This window comes from Osmerus eperlanus, chromosome 14, assembly GCF_963692335.1.
Source record: "Osmerus eperlanus chromosome 14, fOsmEpe2.1, whole genome shotgun sequence".
NCBI lineage: Eukaryota > Metazoa > Chordata > Actinopteri > Osmeriformes > Osmeridae > Osmerus > Osmerus eperlanus.
Genome location: NC_085031.1, coordinates 14,776,476 through 14,800,097, shown reverse-complemented (window position 1 = coordinate 14,800,097; position 23,622 = coordinate 14,776,476). Strand labels below are relative to the sequence as shown.

The window sequence follows — 23,622 nt, the reverse complement described above, 5'->3', positions numbered from 1 at the left end:
CATTTCTCAGCTTGTGAGTGTGTGCTGTATAATGGAGAGCCTTTTTTTGCATTTGGCGAGAGCCGTTGTGTGGATGTGGATGCCTATGTGTGTGGATGCCTGTATGTGTGTGTGTGTGTATCTGTGTGGGTGTAACGCACTATTGAAGAGCACTGAGAAGTGGTGAGAGAATGCATGATCACTCAGCATAAACTGATTGTCTGACTACTCGCTCAATTCTTCTCCTTTTCCCACAATTTTTTCTTGTGTTTTCCTTGTACCTCGCTCTCTCTCCGTCATCCCTCAATCCTCCACACTCCTGTTCTCCTGGCCTCTCAGTTGACATTATATCTCCCTCTCTTTCTCTCCATCCCTTCTCCTGCCATCTCTCTCTCCTTCTCCATATGTCCCCTTTCTGTCTCTCCTCTTCTCCTGCCCTCTCCTGTCTTTGTCATTCATTGCGTCCAGTCATGCGAAGTGCATAGTCTCAGGACTCTGCCTGGGACCGCATGTTGTGTTGGAATGAGCTATTATTCCACTCCGAAAGGACAAGAGCCTTCTCCTGCCAATGCCCTGATTCCCTCCTTTCTCCTTTCCTCCCTTCTCTCTCGCCTCTTCCTCCTCTTCTGCTCTTCCTCCTCTTCTCTCTTCCCTCCTTTTCTCTCTTCTATCCTTCTATAGTTCCTCCTCTCCGCCCTTCGATCTATCCTCCATTCCTGTCCTCCTTTCTTCTATCCTCCCATCCGCTATTCCTTTCCTCCTTCCTCTCTTTCCTCGTCTTCTATCCTTTTTCCTCTCCACCTTTCTGTACTCCCTCCTCTCCTCTCTCCTGCTCTTCTCCATCCTCCTCCCTTTCCTCCCATCCTCCCTTCCTCCTCCAAAGAGACAGAGAGAGGACAATGAGAGAGAGAAAGACCATTCACCGAACATCATTAAACTGACGGAGTTGTTGCACACCGCTAATGGACCCATGTGTGTTGTACCGAAGATGAGGGACAACACATGGAGACGAGGATAGATGTTGATATGCGAATGCTAATGATGCTAAATAGCTGTGAGTAACCGCTCTAAAACCGCCCCGTTCCCCGGCTCCCATTTATACAAGGCCACTAATTTGATTGAGAAGAAGAACATAAAAAACGAGGCGTAGAATGCAGTCAATAAAACATTAAATAGAGATCATGGACTTAATGTTACTCTGCAGATAAATACCGCACCGAACGCGAAACTCGACGACGCGGTCATTTAAATTATCACCCCCGGATATTAGAATTAACCACAACGAGCAATTACGGAGGCTGGGGCTATTAGCTAGAAATGTCAATCTAATTATGCGTGGGGATAGCCCATTAGCAGGTAATCCGGGAGCGCGCCTGGTGTACCGATGAGCGGCAGAGCTGCCCAGGAGAAATGCTGCCTATCCCGCCCGGACTTCTGGACGCTGCACCCCGCGCGTGGAAAATCTAACAACAGCAGCATGCAAAGGTCAACCTGCCATGCCTGATAACATTCATGTTCAGCACGTCAATTATGATCCACAGCTGCCGAAGTAATTATAGACAAAGCCCTGGGTGCAGGTTGGAGTCGTGTGTAAGTTTGTGTGTTTGTGTGTGTGTTTGTGTGTGTGTGTGTGTGCGTGTGTGTGTGTGTGTGTGTGAGAGAGAGAGAGAGAGAGAGAGAGAGAGAGAGAGAGAGAGAGAGAGAGAGAGAGGGGGGGGAGGGGGGGTTGAGGTATGTGTTTGTGTTCAGCCACGGTGAATACACACTGCTGAAGGTAATTCACGTCAATTCACTGCAGCACGGAGCATCTTACCTCCTGCCCCCCCCCCCCCCGCCCTCTGTGACATTGCCTGTAAAAAACACTGAAGCTGCAAAGCATAGAAAATGTTTTTTTTTAATCATGTATTTTTGATAAGGCCACGGAGCACACACATAACGTACGCTGAAACGAATTTCACCGGAGAATTATTAGCTAACATGTGTTCCACGCGCACAGAAGAAGACATGCCTGCACGGCCTCGGTGCTCGTGATTTACGAGCGCGTCACGTCAGCAGTCTCGTGTGTGTATGTTTGGATGTGTGCGCGTTTATGTGTGTCTGTGCGTGTGGACGGACAACAAGCATGTTTTATTTTCATTACCCTGTCTAAGTCGGCTAGCACGACGAGAGGGATGCGATCACAGATACACATCCAGAACGCGAGACCGACAGAGGCTTTCATAAGGAAGCACATATACAACCTGACACGATGATGGATGAAGTCTGGAACAGGCACGTTTCTCCATCCGGATGACTGAAAATACGTGTTTTTTTTTAAGACTTATCAACCGGAAACAAATTTTACCTTTGTTTATTTGATATGAAGGACTCCAGGGGGAGAGCGTTGTGTGTGTTGCGTGCACAGGGTGAACGACTGAATACCTTGTGTGCTTCTGCATGCTTCTCAAATACACTCCGATGAAACCCTTGGCCATGTTCTGACTCAAACACTCACTCAGGCCCATCTCCCGGAAACAAAGGCTACCCTTTCACCACATCTTGTCCTGAGTTTCAACTAGGTTCATAATTCCTTTTCTACTTCCTCAGCTTTTATGTGACTAATAAGAGCCCTCCTGTAATTTCCAACCTGGTCTTTCTCTCTCTCTCTGTCTCTCTCTATTCTCTCTCACAATCTCTCTGTCTCTTTCTGTCTCTCTCTCACACACGCACACACACACAAGGGCTGAGCCGAGTGTGTGTTCCTGCCATGACTCATATAATGGTTGTGAGATGGCAGATGGAAGGAGAGCAGACCCTAGGACCGGACGCCTGCTAGACACCACGACCAGCCAGAACGGCCAGGGCCTCGGATGTGGTACCGGGTTCATGAGGTGTTGCTGGATGAGTACCGAGGGGCTCTGCTCATGAGGTAATCCACTTTTTCATTTCCCCGTCATCCCTGTGAAGGGCGACTGGTCGTCCAGAGCCGCCGGTGTGTCGCTGGGGGCCCTGAGGTAAGTTGGTAACAGCGGCGTATGGACTATGAGATCGAGTTCTCATCTCTCCGTCACACGCTGAAATGACCCCGCAAGGACAGCTAAGGGGAACTTATTTTCAACCCCTAAAACTCAGCTTATGTCATTTCCATGCCCTATCAAATACCCCTCGGCCTGACCCACGATTAACATTTGCCAAAAGGAAATGGTTTTCTGTCAACAGATTCTTAATGTGTTTTTGTGATGTGTCACGGCTCAGATATATGAAGTCTTCACACCTCATAAATTCTCTGAAATCATTCTGTGGTTTTACAAACGACATGTTAGGACAAAGAAGGTTGTCATTCGACTGTAATGGCTCCGGACACTATGTCACAAAGGGCAGATATAACTCCTCATTATTCCATGCAAACCGGGAACGTTTTATCATGTCATAAAGCTTCAGAAGCCATGGAATACTGTTCAGTACAGCATCACGAGTGATCTGAATAGAAAATAGTTGTTTTGAACCAGTTGTCAGATTGAATAATACTACGTTGAACAGAATACATGTCAAACATAAAAACAGACATCTCTGGTGCAGAACACTTGGGTTCAGCCAGGATGTGGCTTTGGTTTCACACATAAAAGGATGCAGGCACACCTTGATAATTAGGTAGTCGTGTGAACTCTTGACGTGCGTCTCATGAAACCTGTTCAATCTTTCCCAAGACAAAAAAACGAATTCCTGATAATTGCACAACACTTTTGACACTTCCAGCGAGGTATCCAGCAGCTTGTCGGAGGCTGCCAGTCAAACGCGGCACGCTCACTGCTTATTCAGAACATTAGACAGGTACAAAATCTGAGCGAAAAATAAATAGTCCTTTTATATATAGACATATATGTTTGTTTTCTTTTTCTTTGTGGGGAATGAAAAGTCAGCAGAGTTGAGAAACAACTGTCCAATCATGGTAATTGGACCTTCACTGCAGGCAAACAATGACAGCTAATTGTTCCTCTTTTCTAGCATTACCATATCACTACTCAAACCAAGCAGTGAATAACTGGAATCAGTGGAACAGGTGTTGAAGGATGGTGACAAGAAACAATCAAAACAGGTGCCAAGATATCATACACCCAACTGTGTAAGAAGAGCACACTCTGTTCCTGCCTCTTATGTGCTGTAGTTAAGTGGATTACAACAACTTGTTGGAGTCCAGGTCAATCCGTCCAACTCCTTGGACAAGATGATGTCAAAATGGCTGTTCATAACCTCCGCAGTCAGTTTGATAAAACTTCATTCAGAAAAACACACCAACCCTCCTTTTTTTCAATCCGTTTTCTCTTCGTTAGCATGAATCCATGTGAAACAGAGAAACACAGGGTTGATTCAGTCCAACAGCAGGATGCCTCTGTCAGATCCAGTCATGTCCTCTGGCTGGGAAAACACAGAGAATTCACTGGAAACTACGGAGGTGGACACACAGTGGGGGCCTGCGCTCTCCTCTCCAGCGCCCCCAACAAAACGACCCAGCCTCTCGGCTTCTCACCGGCAAAAATATGTGGAACAGTCGTCCGTCCCTCCAGGAGAGTCCGCCTGGGAGCATTCCAAACATCTCGTCGCTCACATCCCGTCGCTCACATCCCCCGTGCCACCAAGACGCGCCCAGACGGCAAACAGTCTGACACTCAGTCTGGCTGTGTCGTGCGGAGGGCTATCGCAACAGGCTGGAGAGGAAGGAGATGACTTCAAGGTTCTTCAGGGGTCGTCAAGGTTCATCTGGAGTCATTTGAGGACGGCATGCTGTATGTTCTCCCTCAGAGAACATCAGGTTCCTAGTATGAAGTGTCCGATCTTCCTCAACCTCCTGCCAAAATCAGAACAACGTGTATAGAGATTGGAATAGGGATGGGTATGGGGGGTGGGTATAGGGGGGGAATATAGGAATAGGTATAGGAGGTGGGTATAGGGATGGATATAGAGGATGTGTATAGCTCAGTGGTGGAGCACTTTATCTATAGATCAAGAGGTGGCAGTTCCTGACTCCGTCCAATGTGTTGTTTTGGATAAAAGTGCCTGCTAAACGAATACATGACATCGATACACCGGTCAACATGTGGCTGAGACAGAACTGTTAAAGCGATCCACATGGACCAATGAAGACCGACAGAAGGATTTATTTCGATATGAGATTGATTAGGTGCCAGTTGAGAGACGGCACCTAATCAATCTCCTCAGCTCCCAGATGGCAGGTTGTACTCCAGCAGTTCACGCTCTTCCAAACCTTGATATTCTGATGTACTTTCTGTATCCAAACACATAATAAAGATATGAAATCGTCCATTCAAAATGTTGAACGTATATGGGTTAGTTCTGTCCCTAGATCAGGCTGCCCACATACAGCCTGTTCAGGATGACATATGAGCATCTTTAACAAATGGACCAGGATCAGTCTGTGTTTCTGCATTGGCCTGTTCTGTTCTGCTGTGCTTCAAACACTGGCCTGAGATCAGAAGATGAATATCAGTAGACAGCTAACAGGTACTGGGATCAACATTAAACCAAAAATCAAAGCCAGCAAACTTGAATCCTACCTGATTTTCTGCAAAGCCTTCATTCACTGTCTTTCTCATTTGCTAATGAATTCCTCTTTTATGACTAAACGAAACATGGGTTATAGTTATACTGTTATTTTATCAGACTCAGTCTTGTACGCTTTGCACTTTCTATACAACACCATCACTAGCTAGTCTGGTTTTAATTGCAATATGTGCATAAATACACATGAAAACGTTCATAACACACAAGTAGTTGATGCTGTGTGACCTTTAAATGACCCAGGAAGGGATCTGAAGGCCCAGCGCAGCTGTTTTTGACTATCTTCCTCTCTCTCCGGGTTCCCAGAGAGTTTATTTGCCGGGCTGGAGCGTAGGAGAGCGGAGTGGAGGAGTGAACGGGTTAGTTAAGGGCTTGTTTGAGGAGAGCCTGGGTCCTGACAGAAGGATAACACTTCACCCCATTAGCTTCCAAACAGACCAGAGAGTGGGGCTGTAATGAGCCCGGCGCAGGAGCCTAGCCCGGCCCAGCCCGGCCCGGCCCGGCCTCACAAAGCATCCCTCCGCGCATCTGTCAAAGTGATGAGCAACAATAGAATTAGCTTTGGACAGGGAGCCTCTTTCCTGCTTCACTGGGGCTAATGGCCCTAACCAATGCAATGCTAAATGAGTATCTAATTCTATAAAAGGCGGCCTGGTTGAAAGCATTGTTATGTGTCAATTACTCCAGAGCCCCGCTGTTCAAGTTCCCGTGATTGAGGAAAGTAATGTGAGACGCTGAGGACTCGGTTAGGAGACGGGGTCGTTTGCAGCTGTGTCTTGGTCCATCTGGGCTGCATGGCTGGTGATGGGTTATATGTAACGAGGCACCTTGGAGTGATTTGTTTGTAGTGACGTCTTCCTGGTCATAATTCTTGTCTTATTATTGGTCCTGGTGTGGGGCTGCATGGAACAGGGGCATCCGAACGCCGCGAGATGGGAAGAGGGCAATGTATACCTCCTACCTGCTCTTTGTCAGTACAAATCATGCCATCTTCTTGAGTCATCTGTTTTCTTGAGTCATCCGTCTTCTTGACGCATACCTCCCACTCTCTGTACCTCCATCTCTCTATCTCTCTCTATCTCTCTATACCTCCCACTCTCTATACCTCCATCGTTCCATCTCCTCCTTTCCCTCTCTCCCATCCGCCTGCTCTCACTTCGTTTATCTCTCCTTCTCTTCGTCCCTTTCTCTCTCAACTCCTTCCCTCCCTCCATATTCCCTACCACCCCTCAGTCATTCCCTTCCTTGTTTCCTTCCTTTCCTCCCTCCCTTCTTTCCCCCATCTATTCTGCGTTCCTTCCTTCCTCCTTCTCTCCCTTCCTTCCTTCCTCGTTCCTTCCCTCCCTCCCGCCCTCCCTCTCTCCTTCCTCTCCCTCCCTCCGAGCTTTGGTGTGGCAGTGCAGTGGGCGTCCTGGTGAAGGTACTTCATTTCAGCCTGGTTCCTCTGTGGGCCCTGGCAGTCAGACTGAGACACGGAGTGCGTGTGATCAGCTGCAACACAGGTAATTAGCCTCCGCCATCGTGCCAGAGTGGCACACGCCAGCCTGACAGCCGGGAAAAAGCAGCCGGCCAGCCAGCCAGCCGGCCAGCCTCCGTGTGCTGTGTCACGCCTGGCAGCCTTGGAGAGGCGAGGACGATGGGAGCAGAGAACTGCAGCAGCACTGTGTGTTCACTTCCACCACTCTGAATACTGTCCTCTTATCAAAGCTAATTAATGATACCCTCTCCACGGAGACGGAGAGAGAGAGAGAAGAGGAGGAGGAGGGGATGAGAGGCAGAGAGGGAAACGAATCACTATCTAATTACCTCCTTCTCTTTCCCCTCACCCGCGCCTCCGTTCTCCCACAGACTCAGTTTCATGTTGTTTCATTCGTTCAATGTCCTCTTCCAACACGCTCTCTCCCTCCTTTGACACAAGGCGGCCATTTTGACATCCTTCTTGTACAAAGAGCCAAGTAAACAAACGTTGTGTGAGGCTAGGAGATAATGGCCCCACAGGGAGTGTAGACAACCATGTGTTGCACAGCATACATCGTTGTTATTAACCAAGAAAATAGGTTTTATGGTAGGGTGGGGTGGGGTAGGGGGAACGGGTTCATCGCCTCTCTGAAATGCTGGCCGGTCAGTCCAAGATGTCCGCAAGCAGGAAGTGAAAAGACATGGGAAAAATGTTGACACTGCAGGGAACAACTAGGCAGGATATGAGATTTCCAGGGACCACCTTTTAATATCTCACTGGTGGACAGAGCATTGTGTGTGTGTGTGTGTGTGTGTGTGTGTGTGTGTGTGTGTGTGTGTGTGTGTGTGTGTGTGTGTGCGTGTGTGTGTGTGTGTGCGTCTGTGTGTGTGTGAAAGAGAGAGAGAGAGGGCTGGGGATGTCTGTGTGTGTGTGTGTGTGTGTGTGTGCGTGTCTCAAAGTGATGTCTTACAATGACCTATAGGACTGGGACTCTCAATATCTCAACACCGCCAAGCTAGCCCTCTCAGGTATACTGAATATGACCTGGCCTCTGCAAGGTTAAACATACCACACCAGCAGGGATGCAGCTCAAACACCCCTCTAGAAGTAATCTGCTCCCCCCAGCCAGCTCGGTAAAGACATCTATTTATTCCATGGGACCAGGCCGGGCCGGGCCGGACCTGAGGCCTCTCAGGGGAGCCAGCGGGAGGCTGTGTTAAATGTGAAATGAAGATTGCAGCAAACACCATCAGTGCATAAAGGTCCTGAGGTTCAAACGATTTCTATTCTCCAGAAGGCTGCGGGAGGGCTATTAGACACAGGGAAGGTATTTCGGCTGCCGTTGTGTATTTGAATGGATTCACAGAGAAATGAGGGATTGGAAGCAGGAACTCTCCCCTCGCTAAACGTTTTCACCCCCACCTCCTCCTGGTGACCGGGGGAGGAGACAGGCGTATCGATCAGCCCCAGGACCTGGTCCCTTCTGGAGGGCTTCCCAATGCTTTAACCCGCGGTTCTCTCTCCTGTGGCCCCATCCTGTACATGCTCCTTCTGGGGGAAACAAGTTTGAATATACTGTCCTATTATCAAAGCTAATGATGCCCACTCCACAGAGAGAGAGAGAGAGAGAGAGAGAGAGAGAGAGAGAGAGAGGAGGAGGAGAGGCAAAGAGGGAAACAATCTATCTAATCACCTACTCTTCTCCTCCATTCTCCCGCGCAGACGAGTCATACCAGCTTCCCAGCCGCCTCATCTTTCCAAACAACAACCAGCAGGCTTCCTTCCCAGAGGATAAAACCTCAAATATGACTGTTATTATTATTATTATTATTATTATTATTATATTCACTGGTCTGAACCCACACACAAACACACCTCCTCCCACAGGCCTGCCATTGAGGGAGACGAGACCCTGAGAATCCGTCTGTTCATACACATCACATCAAGAGCAAATATTAATGCTCAATTTCCTAGCAGTGGGCCATGCGCTAATGCATTTATCCTCTGCAAACAGCAATGTCACGCCAACTCTGGGGAGAGACGTCCGCTCAAATGTTATGAATAACTTGATCAAATTACACAGCGGAGGCAGGATGGGAATAACAAAGGGCCTGTCGCCACACAGCAGAACCAGGTGAGCAGGAACCACCTATCACCGTGCAGGGAAGCAAACATAACTGGTTAAGGACGGTCCGGAATGTTCCGTGTCACTCCGGAATGTTTCGGAATGCACCTTGTCACCTTGAAGAAAACAACTTTATACTGTTGATCATCTCACAAAAATGCTGAAAGCTAATCAGTAAAGATTCTCTTTTTTTGGTTAATTTGTATCGAGTGGGATGGGAATATTTGTGCAAGAACTTCAGGAGCAAGCATCCGGTTATCATTTCTTGGCTATGAATTAAGTTACGTATAAGACTTTCTTGGCTACGCCTATTCTCTGAGTAGCAGTAATCAAACGCATAACTGTTCCCTTTGATAAAGCCTAACTTCAATCACACAAATGGGATCCAGGTCTCTTCATTATGCTGCAGCCAAGGCTGAGAAGCAGTTGGGGATTTTTCACAAGCATCAACCAGAGACAACTCCAGAGTGGCTCTGTTCTCTCTGAAACAGGTCCCAGAAAGAGTTCTCTCCACACACTAATTCAATTACAAATCCAATATATTTTCTCCCGATGCCAAATGTCAAGCTGTGCCTGAGTTAGTCCTGCATGCAGCATCAGCTGGTTAAGGAAGTGTGGCAGGGAGAGTGAAGCATGCTGGGAGATAGCACGAACGACTCTAACGCCGTCAGATTTAAAGAGATTAGAGAGCTTCTGGTTGTGACCTCAGAGAAAGGTCATGCAGGTGAAATGTGTCGCTCTATCTCTCTCTCTGTATCTCCAGCTACAAAAGCCCATAAAGGGGATCATTAGAGACGATAAAAGGGGATTTTTTTTCCATTTAAACTCATACATGGCAACCAGGTGAAGTCAAAGACAAGAAATCCCACAATTGGGTTCCGGAACTCAACAGAACAATATTTACAGTGTGAACTATAAAGAAACTCGACAGCAACACAGTCCAAACACATGTTCTCTGAGTGGAAAGACTGTTGTTTTTAATTCACCCCCCGAGAAACGGTTTCCACGGTTCGACTGAACAGGGGCCAAGGTCAACCTGACCTCTCTTAGAGGAGAAGAGTTTTCTTCGAGTCTGACTGCTCTCTTGCTGTTTGGATTAGCTGGGAGTGCCGGGAGACATTTTTGGAGTGCTGAGTGCTGTACCAGAGAAACCCAATAGCTGTTATTCTGTGACAGAGAATCACACAAAGAGAACTCCATGCGTTTGTACATTAAATCAGAACACATTTTCTTTCTCTAACGCTTCAATCCAGGAGTGTGGACAAATTGGGCCCCTGAAGGGATTTAGGTCAGAATTACATCTGAGTTGAGAAGCATGATTTATCAAAACAAGCCAAATGAATAACTGAACAGCTGCCTGCTGAAGAATAGGTAAAAGGTGTGATGTGAAAAATACTTATTATCCAGAACTGAGACCTTAAACCCAGTTCATCTGGTCTCCTGAACCAGCTACATTCACACACATCCACGTGGCATAATACCACTACTGATCATTACAATAACGATAATAAAACTACTACACTCATCCACCTGCCTTCAGCATCCTGCAATCTGCATCCTCATTCTAATACCACTAATAATACTATTTATACTACTGCTAATAATAATCAGGATAAAAATAATTTGAGTAATATAATAAGAACAATAATTATAATAATAATCATAAAACACCTTCATAATAAACTCCTAGTCAGCTCAGTCATAGTTGGAGCGCTGGATGTGTGCAGCCCTCATTGTTATTCATGAAGAGACAGCGTGAATGTTTTACAGCCAGTCTGGGTGGAAGGACTCCATGATGAGGGTGTGTAGCCCTTGGTGGTGATCTGCCTGAGTGTTGTTTCACTGCGTGGGGGGGTGGGGGTGGGGGGGGGTGGGGGTGGGGGGGGCCTCGTCGTGGGCCAGGTTGGTCCTGGAAACCCCGAGGACGACAACACACTGCTGCGGAGGGAATGATGATGAGGTGGACGTTTATGCACACGACTGCACACGGGGGGAGTGAGTCAATCACACACACACGCGTACTGTACACACACACACACGTACTGTACACACACACTTGTGCTCTCTGCTCGGAGGTGGAGACAGTGTCTCCGTCGGGTGCGGCAGCAGGCTGGTGTGAGCAGGACCATTATGCCAAAACATGTGCTGTAACCAAGCAACAAAGTGTTAGTTAACTACTACTACTGAGTCTTTCTGCCTGAATCTATATGCGCTGTTTGTCTGTCGCTTTGGAATAAAAAAGCGTTTGCTAAATCAATATCATGTCAAAATATCATTGGTTTGGTGTCAGTTAGATATCATATGCATCTGGTATTGGTTAGACAGGTTTAGAGATCTCCGTGTATTCTGTATTGTGACAACCCATTTTGTCTCATAATGAGTCTGACAGAAAAAGAGAAAGAGACAGAAAGAGAGAGAGGAGAGCGTGTATGCAATCGCATAATTGCACCGTTGGGATTTTTAATCAATTAGAAACAGAGGGCTAATTAAAGGCTGCATTGTGTTTACTGACTGAGAGCCTTAGGCTGTGAGGGGGCAGAGAGGGGGGGGGGGGGTAAGGAAATACACACACACACACACACTGTACACACTGTACACACACACAGACATACATGCACACTCACAGATTCACACACACTGTCACATACACACCTATCTTCCTTCTTGCCTGATTGTCTGTCTGTCTGTCTGTTTGTCTGTCTGTCTGACTGTCTGTTGATTGACTGTTCGATCTGTCTGCCCGCCCACCGATCCATCTCCACTGAAGGTGGCATGTCTGTCACTTCCTTGGTCGGAGATGAGTTGACCTTCCAGCCTTCAGGCCAGGCTCAGTCTATCTGCATGGGACCGTCCAACAGGGTCCAGTCTTCCAGGGTGCAGGCATGGCCAGGTTCCTTCTTCCAGGATGGGACTACCAGGAGATCCAGTTCCCAAGTGGTTGACATCCTCTTCTGCTGTTGTTGACTTGTGGATAATCCCACTAAACAGCCTACATGGCAGAACCACTCTAAAAGATGAGATGTGCCAGGAGGTTTGTTGTTTGCCATATGGACAATAAAGCTTGTCTTCCCTCTGTAACGTTTTCTTGACATCGTCGAAAGCAAAGGTAATTTCATTACCCAGAATCCAAACTCTACATGCCTCACTGATCCAGGGACGAAGAAATCAATAGACACCATTACCATGGTTTTCAGTTAAGATGTAATGGATATGATGTAGTGTGTGTGTGTGTGTGTGTGTGTATGTGCACATGTATGCATTTAAACTGTGTGTGTGTTTTCGCCTGTGTGTGTGTCAGTGTGTGTGGAAGTGCATACAAACCTCATTTACCAGGGACTAATGAAGATTTAAGAACCTGGGATCTGTCTCTCGGTAGTGCGCTGCTGTCTCCAGGTCTCCCTGTCACTCCTGCCCAGGCCCCAGCTGAGAGATGCACCCTCCGCTCACCTCCCGACCTCACACATCCATCACTGGGCACGGAGAGAAGGGGAGAGGAGGAGGAGGATGAGAGGGGACAGAGGGGAAGGAATGCAGGAGGAGAGGGGAGGAGAGCAGAAGGAGGAGGAATGGAGAGGAGGAGAGGGGAGCAGGAGGAGGCGAGGAGGGGGAGGGCAGGAGGAGGATGAGGAGAGGGAGGGAAGGAGGAGGATGAGGAGAGGGAGGGCAGGAGGAGGATGAGGAGGGCAGGAGGAGGCGAGGAGGGGGAGGGCAGGAGGAGGATGAGGAGAGGGAGGGCAGGAGGAGGCGAGGAGGGGGAGGGCAGGAGGAGGATGAGGAGAGGGGAGCTATAGAAGGAGGAGAGGAGCTGAGGAGTAAGATAGGGAAGCAGGAAGAGGAGGAGAGGGGAGCGCACACCCTACAGCAACACTCCTCCATCTGCTATCAGCAGTCTACAGTCTGCTTGCTCATTCTAATTAATTACAGATTATCAACTGCAGACCTGCCTCCTCTCAGCCTTGTGCCTAGACACACTCTGAAAGACAGGGGCAACACACACACACACACTCACATTTACACACACAGACACACATACCTACATTAAAACACACACAGACACTCACACACATACAGTACGTCCACAGACATTTAGGCCAATCCCCGCTCTTCAAGTTATGACTAGAACTTGTTCTAAATCAACGATATACCTTGTCCCATCATTGTCTATCAGGCTCCTACCATCTGGAATACAACGAGACTGAATTGTTATGACATTGCAGTGCTGTTTCTGCTTCTCATCCTGTGCTCTGCAGGTCAACAGGCTTGTCTGGCTCCTGCTAAGGGGCCTCCGATTTGTCTTTCATTTCGGAGACGAGAGCACTTTGCATCTCTCATTTCAGTCACACCAGGAGGCAGTTTCTCCTTGTCTGTCTGCCCCTGCCCGCCGCCGTTCCCCACTGGCATCCAGGGAGGACCGTGACCCGCTCTCACGGGGGACATAACCAAGCATAAACACCCCAGCGTACACACACAGTTACCTGCGTGATTGTGCGGGATGTGTCCGTCTCTCGCGGTCTCTCTCCTCCCTCGCTCTCTCTTGAGGTGTACTAATGGAACTGTTCGGAACGCTTTTTTTAATGACAGAGCTGCCATTGACCAAGACTGGCATGTTTTCTGTGTCAGTATACTGGTAATCATGTGTTGTAACTGTGCGTGGCGTCTCTGAAACACTCTGGTGCCTGTGTGTTTAACGCAGCTTTCACACTCTCCTAATAAGAGGTTCCCAGCTGTGCTTAGTGTATTCATCTTCTCCCAGACGAAAAACATCAACACACACTCAGGCTTATCAATTATTTATCTAACAATCAGGGCTCAATCCTTGACGAATAGCATAATAACAAAAAGAGACTTTTGTTCATGGATCATGAATTTATAAATCCTTTATATATCCCCAACATCCATCCAGAGTGAGATAAATAAATTCAGAATCTATTTCCTTTGCCTTTGGGTCTATGAACCGCATCTGACCGACTATGCCCTGCAGTCTAAATCAATCCTACAGGTTCTTACAGGTCCACTAACACCTGCAGTAACCTTGAGACACCCCACAATGTATATAGTAAGTGAGAGGAAGAAGGGAGAGAGAATAAGAGAGAAAGAGAGCGAGAGAGAAAGAGTGATGGATTAGAGAATTGGAGCAAATAAGCGATAGGGAGAGAGGGAGATAGAGATAAAGAATTATAGAGGATAAAAGAGAAAAAGGAAGAGAGAGAAAGAGAATGGAAGAAAGTACAAGAGAGAAAGAGAGACATGGAGCTTCTAACGCCTCTTTTTTTTAAACAGCTGGTCCGTTTGTGTGGAGAACCCAACGTTAACTAATGAACCAGAAGAGTACCTCCGAACCCTAGATGGCAGGCAAACACACGAGTCCTTCGCGAAGCCTGACTATCCCCCGATAGCGCTGGCTAGGGTTGTTTTTCTCCGCAGAAGGTAAGGGCTACTATACGGTGCCCGTGAAGAAACAATCCTAATTGTTTCCTTGGAGACGGTGAGAGACTGCCCACAGGCTCACGGTTCACAGCTCTGCGCTGCACGTTTACCTAACTGTGCCGTCTAGAAGGTTCTCTAAACTGGCAAGGCTATGCTAGTGTGCCAAATAGAACTCACTAGACTGGCAGGGCTAGGCTAGTGTGCCAAATAGAACTCACTAGACTGGCAGGGCTAGGCTAGTGTGCCAAATAGAACTCACTAGACTGGCAGGGCTAGGCTAGTGTGCCAAATAGAACTCACTAGACTGGCAGGGCTAGGCTAGTGTGCCAACTAGAACTCTAGACTGACAGGGCTAGACTAGTGTGCCAACTAGAACTCTAGACTGACAGGGCTAGACTAGTGTGCCAACTAGAACTCTAGACTGACAGGGCTAGACTAGTGTGCCAACTAGAACTCTAGACTGACAGGGCTAGACTAGTGTGCCAACTAGAACTCTAGACTGACAGGGCTAGACTATGCCAGCTAGAACTCGCTATGCCAGCTAGAACTCGCTAGACTGGCAGGGCTAGGCTATGCCAGCTAGAACTGTCTAGACTGGCAGGGCTAGACTATGCCAGCTAGAACTCGCTAGACTGGCAGGGCTAGGCTATGCCAGCTAGAACTGTCTAGACTGGCAGGGCTAGACTATGCCAGCTAGAACTCGCTAGACTGGCAGGGCTAGGCTATGCCAGCTAGAACTGTCTAGACTGGCAGGGCTTGTGTGCCAACCTGCAGGGGTCCATGTCTGGTTCTAACTACCAAGGCTGCGCTGTTGGTGTACATCTACAAGAGCATCTGTATCCATCTCCTCTTTCCATGGCAACACAACAGGTGGTTTGAGGGACTTGGAGGGATTCGAACCTTGACCTCTTGATCAACAGACAAACACTCTGAGCCACTGTGCTCATCCCAGTGATATGAGGCCCTGACGTGTTGAATATCTGCTGGGATTTATTTCAGAGGCAAAATCCAACCCTTTACAGACACACATAGTCAATATTACCCGTTGACAAATTGCGTAGGCCAAGAACAGTAAACATTATTGTGGCCATGTGTCTATCGAAGTTGAGATCTACTTGAAAATAATAGTCCAAAAGACAATTATTGAACATACTGAAAAGACATGTCAATAAAGACCCCCAGTGTATCACTATGAGTGTGAGGTTTCAAGCCTGGCTAAGGGGTTTATGTTCCTGCTAGAATCAACCCTCTGTGTGGCCATGGCAACATTTCAATTTGGTATCGATTTTACCATGCAAGCACTTTGCAGATCTTATTAGGTCGTATTATTCCCAGAGCAGTGTGGCTGTCTTCATCTCCTGGCCTGACTGCAGCTCTGGCTCTGCTGAAACATGCTCTCCATTAGAGCTTTTCAGCCTGTTTGGGACAAATGAAGGAGTCTTAATGGACCATTAGGGGAGGAGAGTTACTGCTCACATGCATGCAGACATTCACACACACATGCTTAGACACACACACACACTCAGCATGTCCTGAACACATAGGAAAAATAATTTGGAAGCCGAGCAGCATTAGACAGAACCCCTCAACTTGTCTTGAGAGACATTTCCTGCTTCCTTGTCTTGTTGAGAGACATTTCCTGCTTCCTTGTCTTGTTGAGAGACATTTCCTGCTTCCTTGTCTTGTTGAGAGACATTTCCTGCTTCCTTGTTGACAGGGCGATGTGGCTCTCCACTCCTCCAACGGCTTCCCATGCGCATGTAACATGAGAGCCCCTCCCCCCTCGACCTGTCAATCAATAAAATGAGCCATCCGTTCATCCAAGACCTGAGTGTGATTGTGTGTGTGCTGTGTAGGTGTGGTGAGAGTGGTGGGTGGGTGTGGTGTTGTGTCCTGTGTGGTGTAGTGTTGTGTGTGTGTGGGGGGGATGATGTAGTGTCCTGTGAGGTGTTATGCGTGTGTGTGTGTGTGGGGGGGGGGGGTGTTACTGTATCCCGTTATGAAGCAGTGAACATACTGTCTTTTTACCATGGCCCCTCCATGCCCCCCTTACCCACCCACACATATCACTGCTCATTTGATGGGGAGCCTACAGGAAGTCCTGGTGCGTTTCCTGTCTCAGCCGGAGTATCAAGTAGACCACACCACAGGCTGTAACAAGAACACATCCTGTGTCTGGGATGTGCGCTTTCCAGCACGTTTGACATTTCCAGTAGTGATAATAATGTAATGAATAAACATTGTATTATTTAACAGACGCTTTTCTCCCGAGTGCTACTGAGGTCTCAACCTTACAACCGCTTACGTTAGACATTCCAGACGTTCTGCCTGTACTCCCGACATCAAGCTTCGGATTCACAACTTCCGAGGCAAACATCTTTCACACAGACACAAGGATGCAAGACGACAAACACACACACTCGGTTCCCACAGGCAGAGGGATGATGGATGAATTCCCATGCTGGGCCGTGTTCCGTCATCCCATCACAGCTCTGTGGAGTTTAATTAATGGTGTGCAGTCAAGGTCAAAGGCTGCCAGATCAATCATGGCACAGCCATAACAGTTGATCATATTGATTTGGAACCCAGCACCACCACCAACAGCAAGAGTGGCCATCCATCCATCCAGCCATTAGAAAGCCTTGCTTGTATGGTGATCGGTTTCCTTCCAACCCTCTCCATCAACTCCAGTGAGTGAGAACCAACGGGAGCCTTTCTCCATGAACCATCACCACGAGGCTGACATCTTGAACCAGTCCCTAACAAGTATCCTTTCATGAAAAAAAGCCAAGGAACTATGTTGTTTCCCTTTCATAGACATGACCAGAAGCATTGCATGTAAGCAGTAAAGTTGAGTTTGAACAGATGGTGATATGCAGGTCAGTGAAGCGCCGTCGCTGGTGGGGAACTTAAGCTTTGGTCCTTTTCACACAGTAAAGGGATTGGGTTAGTCTAACAACCGTGAAAACGCCACATTCCTCTGCGCATTAACACTGCAAAAGGTTAGACAAAATGCAATAACGTGGCATTAGCAGGTGACAGGCTAGCTAAGCTCAACGTAGGGGGGCGGTCTGGAGAAGGCAGGTGGTTGTAGACAAAAAGCTCGTAAACTTAGACAACTACAGGGGAGAAAGCCAGTCATTCTAGGAGTGTTTGGACGGAGGAATTCTGCTCCAACACGACCACATCATCCAGGAAAACGATAGTATCTTTTCTGAAATACTGTTCAAACTTTGCACTTCTGATCCTTCTGTTGTACTGCCCATGTGTTTTGTATGTCGCATGGAGAAATGTTGGCTAAAAGTGTCAAATTTACTCCTGGTATGACTCATTTGACACTTTAAAAGCTTACATGACCAGTGACCACATTCAAATTGTGTGAGATTTCCAAGGTAGAAGTACATGTAATTGTGATATTTTTGCTCCACCTTGTGGATGACTTGCAGTACTGCAGTTGAACACATTACCCACCAACTCCACTGAACTTGAGCACCTGTTCCTTCATAGGACCACACACCACAATCCAAACAAATTAAGGTCACACGCATCAAAATAAAACACAAGTGAACGTCAACAGTGCATTTATTTTTTTAATAAACAGGTCAAGTATTCATATTTTCCCAATGCAATGAAAGGCCATTGATCTGAACGACACAGCTCAGAAGGGAACTCTGATATTTATAAACAGTCCTTTGGGATGTATACGAGCCGAACCCGTCACTAATTTATGTCTCCTCGTGGGAAGTGCAGCAGACCCCTCTAAGGCACAGTACAGGTATGACCGGGCCACCTGTAAACTGGGCTCAGGTCCAGCACTGGCCCCCTGCCTCAGGCCAGGGCAGGGAAGTCCTCTGGGTCGTCCGGGTTGGGGACCCGGGTCTGGACACGGGGCTGCGGACGAACCAATCACACTCCGTTAAAGACGGTTATTGATGCACTGTCAGGTAGCATCACCACACTTCAGATCCTTGATTTTCTGCTAAATAAATAAAATGTAACTTAATCAAATCTAACTTTAAGCCCCAACCCCCTCCCACTTCCTCTTTTAACCAACAATGACAAAGAGAAGGTTTTCAAACCCTACTAAACAGCTGCCTGTGAAGTACACCGCACAGAACGCCCACTGCGTGCAGACGGCTCCCTAACCACACTCGGGGACGGAGGGAGCACGGTGTACGGCTCCCTAACCACACTCGGAGACAGAGGGAGCACGGTGTACGGCTCCCTAACCACACTCGGAGACAGAGGGAGCACGGTGTACGGATCCCTAACCACACTCGGGGACAGAGGGAGTGCAGCGTAGGAACCTCACCTTCTCTGGAGGTTTCTGGGGAGAGGTTGTGTCGGGGCGGGGTATTGGCCCGCCGCGGCCCCTACCACCGCGTGCCCCGCCCCTGGCTCCTCGGGAGGGGCGGCCCAGGCTGCCGAAATTGATTTCCAGCTTGGCGGTGATGTCGTTGGCGGGGCGACGCATAGACTCCTCCTCCGCCTCCTCAGCTTGCTCCTGATTGGACGAGGGAGAGCAGCGGGGTCAGGAGACGTAGAACTCAACCTGACTGATATTATACTAGTACTTAAAGTCTTAATAGCCCAACATTAGGCTGTAAAATTCAGAATATTAACAAATTTACACTGAAAGTATAAAATAACTAAATTCCACCCCCCAAAATGTTACTATATTCACGAATATCAAATTTCCCCCTGTACCAACTAAATGCATTAAATGTAGAAAGCTTTGGATATATGCACCCGTTAAATCAATTCAAATGAAATGTATAATTCATATAACGCCAACATTCACACAAACACTGATGACAGCATGTTAAACACAAACCAAAGTTAATACTGGCACTTACAAAAATACCTTTTTAAGACCTATTTTCATATTAGTTAAAACATCTTGTACTATATTAACTATTTATATAACTAAAAAAAAGTCTATTGAATGTAATTATATTACTAATATTCCCTGAACTAGAAAAGTTTGAACAGTAAACCCTACATTACTAATCCACCACAGCTTGTGCAGATACTAATTACCCATGGCTCTGTTAGCTGCACCAGCGGTCTTTAACCCTGCTCTGCATGTTCTAGATGTTTCCCTGCTCCAACACACCTGATTCTAATGAATGGGTCGTTATGAAGCCTGATAACGAACCTTCATTTGAACCAGGTGTGTTGGAGCAGGGAAACATCTAAATCGCTCTGGATAAGAGCGTCTGAAATGACTAAATGTAAACCATGCAGGGCAGCAAGCCCCAAGAACCACGGTTGGAGACCACTGACCCACCCCATCAAACCTCAGGCCTCCACAATCACACACACACACACTGTTGGGGCGTTCCGTTTGGATCTGGCTCTATTCTCACCTCCAGAGCCTTCTTGGACTTGTGGATGACCATAGAGTCGGAGGGCACAGAGGTGTCAGCCTTGCGTATGTTGAATTCAGCCTTGGGTCTGCTCTGCTTCTGCAGGGCCTTCCACTCATCCAGGGACATCTCCACTGCGGGGGGCTCCGCGGCCTCCGCCTCCCCCTCAGCAGACCTGAGGGACAGCAGAGGGTTAAGTCTGGGGTCACGACCCCCGCCCATGCCTCACCCTGGACAGACGGTTATTTTGGGGGTCATAGCTGACCCTGTTAATGCTATGGATTAAAAACGCTGTGTGACATGAGTGGGCTGGTGGGCGAGTGTGACGTGTTTCGGCAATAAAAAATGGTCTGGTGTCACTCACGGATTGGCTCCAGCGTCAGCAGGCTCCGCCCCTTCCTCTCTCTCGGCTCCCTCATCCGCCGGAGCTCCATCGGCCGCCGCACTGTCGGATAGATCACGATAAGACGATCACCCTCAATGTCGGACAGATCACCGCAAACATTTCACCCTCACAGTCAAAGGTAGATCTCTTTTGGATTATCAGACAGCCCTAAATATGCCACGTCACTTAAAAACATCTAGATCACAAACTCACCCTCACACAGTAAAGCACATCTCTTCCTCATGCTTCTTAGAAAGGCCTCGTCTGCCCTCAGAGCCAGGCGCCAGTTAAACGCCACTACTAAAGCGCCCTCACTGCTGATGCAGGGCAGGGTTGCTAGCTGTGGTGCCTGGGAAACACTCACCTCATGTGGTCTCTCATGGAGCCCCAGTTACGAGGGCCACTGCCTCCCCTCTTCTCCTCAGGGCGGACACCACTGTCAGAGGAGGACAACATCAGCTTCACCCTCACACCAGCCCCCAATGCACTTTCACCCAGCTACGCTGCAGTTAAATTGTCTTTCAGTTTCATTTTGAATGATGATGAAAAGCAGGTGGATAAACGGTGGAGGGGGGGTCTCACGTTCTATCGCTGCCACTGTGGCGTTCGAACTCGCGCTTGCCCCGCTGGTCGAACCCATCCGTGGACCTGAACTGGCCGCTGCCGCCGCCTCTCATCCCTCGTCCTCCTCCTCCTCGTCCACCACCGCGGCCTCTGGTACCACGCTCTCCCTGCTCCGCGGGTCTGTGTGTGTGTGTGTGTGTGTGTGTGGGGGGGGGGGGGGGTGAGGGGGTTGGGTGCGTGTATGTGTGAGTGTGTTGTGGGTTTGGGTGTGGCATGTGTGGGGGAGAGAATTATAGATAAGAGACTATTTATATATTTGGGATCAATTGCAGCATTACAGCAGCATATCAAAACAAGTTGTGCCTTATCACACAACCACATGGCATCTGGACATGGGAAGTCTAGTAGGTCATGTCACCAGATGGACAACTGTAGTCGGCATGTGGAATGGTCAAGCTCGTTATGAGAAACAGGCACGTGTGACAAGTGCGGGGGCCACTTTAAATCCTAGCTACCCCGCCATTGTGTATAGCCTTTTGTCAACAATCACACCTTTCAATAGAGAATCCCATGGAGGCCTCATTGTCGTTGGTTCTTCTGTCCCGGAAACCAACGCGTCTCTCGCCACGCTCCTCTGCTGGTCCCGAACCTCCTCCACGAGAAGGAAACCTCTGACCTGTAAATTAAGCATAAAACTCGAATGACCGGGTGTGCTGCATGATGTATCTTGAGAAAACCAGCTACAATGGACAACTGGCTTTAGATATTTGATTTTCACTCTAGTCAGAGACCATGCTAGCTAGCATGCACATCAAGTAGCATGCACATATGCTAGCTAGCATGCACATATGCAAGCATGAACACCAGCTAGCATGCACACCAGCTAGCTAGCTAGCTAGCATGCACACCAGCATGGGCGCACAATACCAGAAAACACGGGCTGGCCTACGTACATGACTCAGGCCCAGATATAGGCGGGCTGGCTAACTACAACTAGCCAAGATAGTTGCGATGATTGTGACAGCTATCAATTTAACTTGGATAAACTACATTAATGGCATGTATTTAACATAATGACAGTTAACGAGCGATGTCAAACTCACCCTGAGAAGTTTTGGTCTGAGCCGAGTTGTCGCCTTCACCGCCACTGACAGGAACTCGCCTGTCTTTCTGAGATTCTTTTTTTACTGGTTTAGGTGCAGGTTTTTTAGCCTCTTCCTTCTTCTTTTTCTTTTTCTCAGCTTGGGCCTCACGAATGATGTCAAAGGGATCAGCTTCGTCGTCTAAAAGCTGACCAAAACGGTTTGTCACGGCACACCCAAACCCCGCACTTTCAGCAACATCGGCTGTCGGATCCTCAACTATACCCTTCATGTTGAAATTGAGAATTTGTTTGCAAAATCAACTAAAGGGAAATGGATGCAACACTAAATTTATTGCAGTATGTACGCGCCAGACTATTCAGGAGCAAACATTTCTACCGGTCTGCGTCAATGAACAATAACCATTTCTTGCCTGCTTCTGTCCAATTTTCGCTAGCACGCCAGTTTGAGCAACATTGAGCACGACTGAGGCACATGCGGTGTGGTTCAAAATGGCGGACGACTTAAATCCTTACTCCGCCCCAAATATGATGTTAAAGGTGCAGCTCCCCTAAACATTATCAACCAGTTGCTGCTATGTCAGTTGATTGAGTTGAATAATGTGGGTGATCGCGTAATAGCGTATGTAACCTCCTTAGCCATTGTAGGGAAACACGTTTAAAAAAGAGCTTCATTGAACATAAAATATCTGTTAATCAAATTTATTAAAGGCAGGTTTTTGACATATTTGCTTAAATAAACTTTACATCCTGACAGCAACCAATAAATCTACAGGTTTGACAGTATCTTTTTATAAATATGATATTTGTGTGAAGCGCAGGACTAATAATAACTACAACCAATCATTTCATTTGGATCGAACTTACTGATTACGTACATTATTCAACCGAATGCAATGATTGGACGGGCACTTGTCTGTCTACCTCATGGCAGTAATCAGGTTCATGTGTTTTGGGTGAGTGGCTTTGAAGTGAGGGGGTGGGATGATTTGGTTTGAATCATTTCAACCTCAAGCCAAAATTACTAGGGTTGCAACATTTACTGATCCTGCCTGATCCAGGACACAACTTCAAAAATACTAATCTAGGCCCTACCTTTAGAATATTTTCCAAAACATTAGATGCAACAAAAAACATTGCATGAATTAAAAACAAGCTTGAAAGGTCACCATTTCAAAAACGTCTCCTCAAACTGCACTGCTTGTGAAATCGAGTTGAACTGGTTAAACATACTCATTATGTCAAGCCAGTCCCTCAAACGCGACTTTTCTGGATTTACCACAGTCAGAATAAATACGTGCTGACTGACAAGGGTTAGAATTGAGCAGGTTTGCCAATACAGCAAACCCAGACATGTGACTATGGCTTGGGTTATGGCTAATGAAATCTAAGATGGTCTGGAAGGTGAATGCACATGTACTTTTTGTACAATTCCATTATCATAGATATCACACGTGTAAAGTTATTTTACAAATTAGTCTATACATTTCTATTAAGAATGACTGGGTTAAGCAAACACATTTAAATTATTTTCCGCTGTAAATCCTTTAGACTGACACCTATGGCTTTTCCGATTATACTTATTAGCATATGCCCTCCCACATTTACATTTAGTCATTTAGCAGAAGCTCTTATCCAGAGCGACTTACAGTAAGT

General features: G+C 47.5%; 1 protein-coding gene across 1 annotated transcript; it reads right to left on the bottom strand.

Moving 5' to 3' along the window:
• Positions 1-18,118: 18,118 nt before the first annotated feature.
• On the bottom strand, positions 18,119-22,453 carry zgc:103482 (intracellular hyaluronan-binding protein 4). The gene is made up of 8 exons (XM_062477670.1): positions 21,968-22,453; positions 21,417-21,540; positions 20,883-21,044; positions 20,665-20,736; positions 20,280-20,360; positions 19,916-20,090; positions 18,859-19,050; positions 18,119-18,437 (listed from the first exon to the last, which is right to left on the bottom strand). The coding sequence occupies exons 1-8, from the start codon at positions 22,236-22,238 to the stop codon at positions 18,375-18,377; spliced, it is 1,140 nt and encodes a 379-aa protein (XP_062333654.1). The 5' UTR covers positions 22,239-22,453; the 3' UTR covers positions 18,119-18,374.
• Between the last annotated feature and the right edge of the window lie 1,169 nt (positions 22,454-23,622).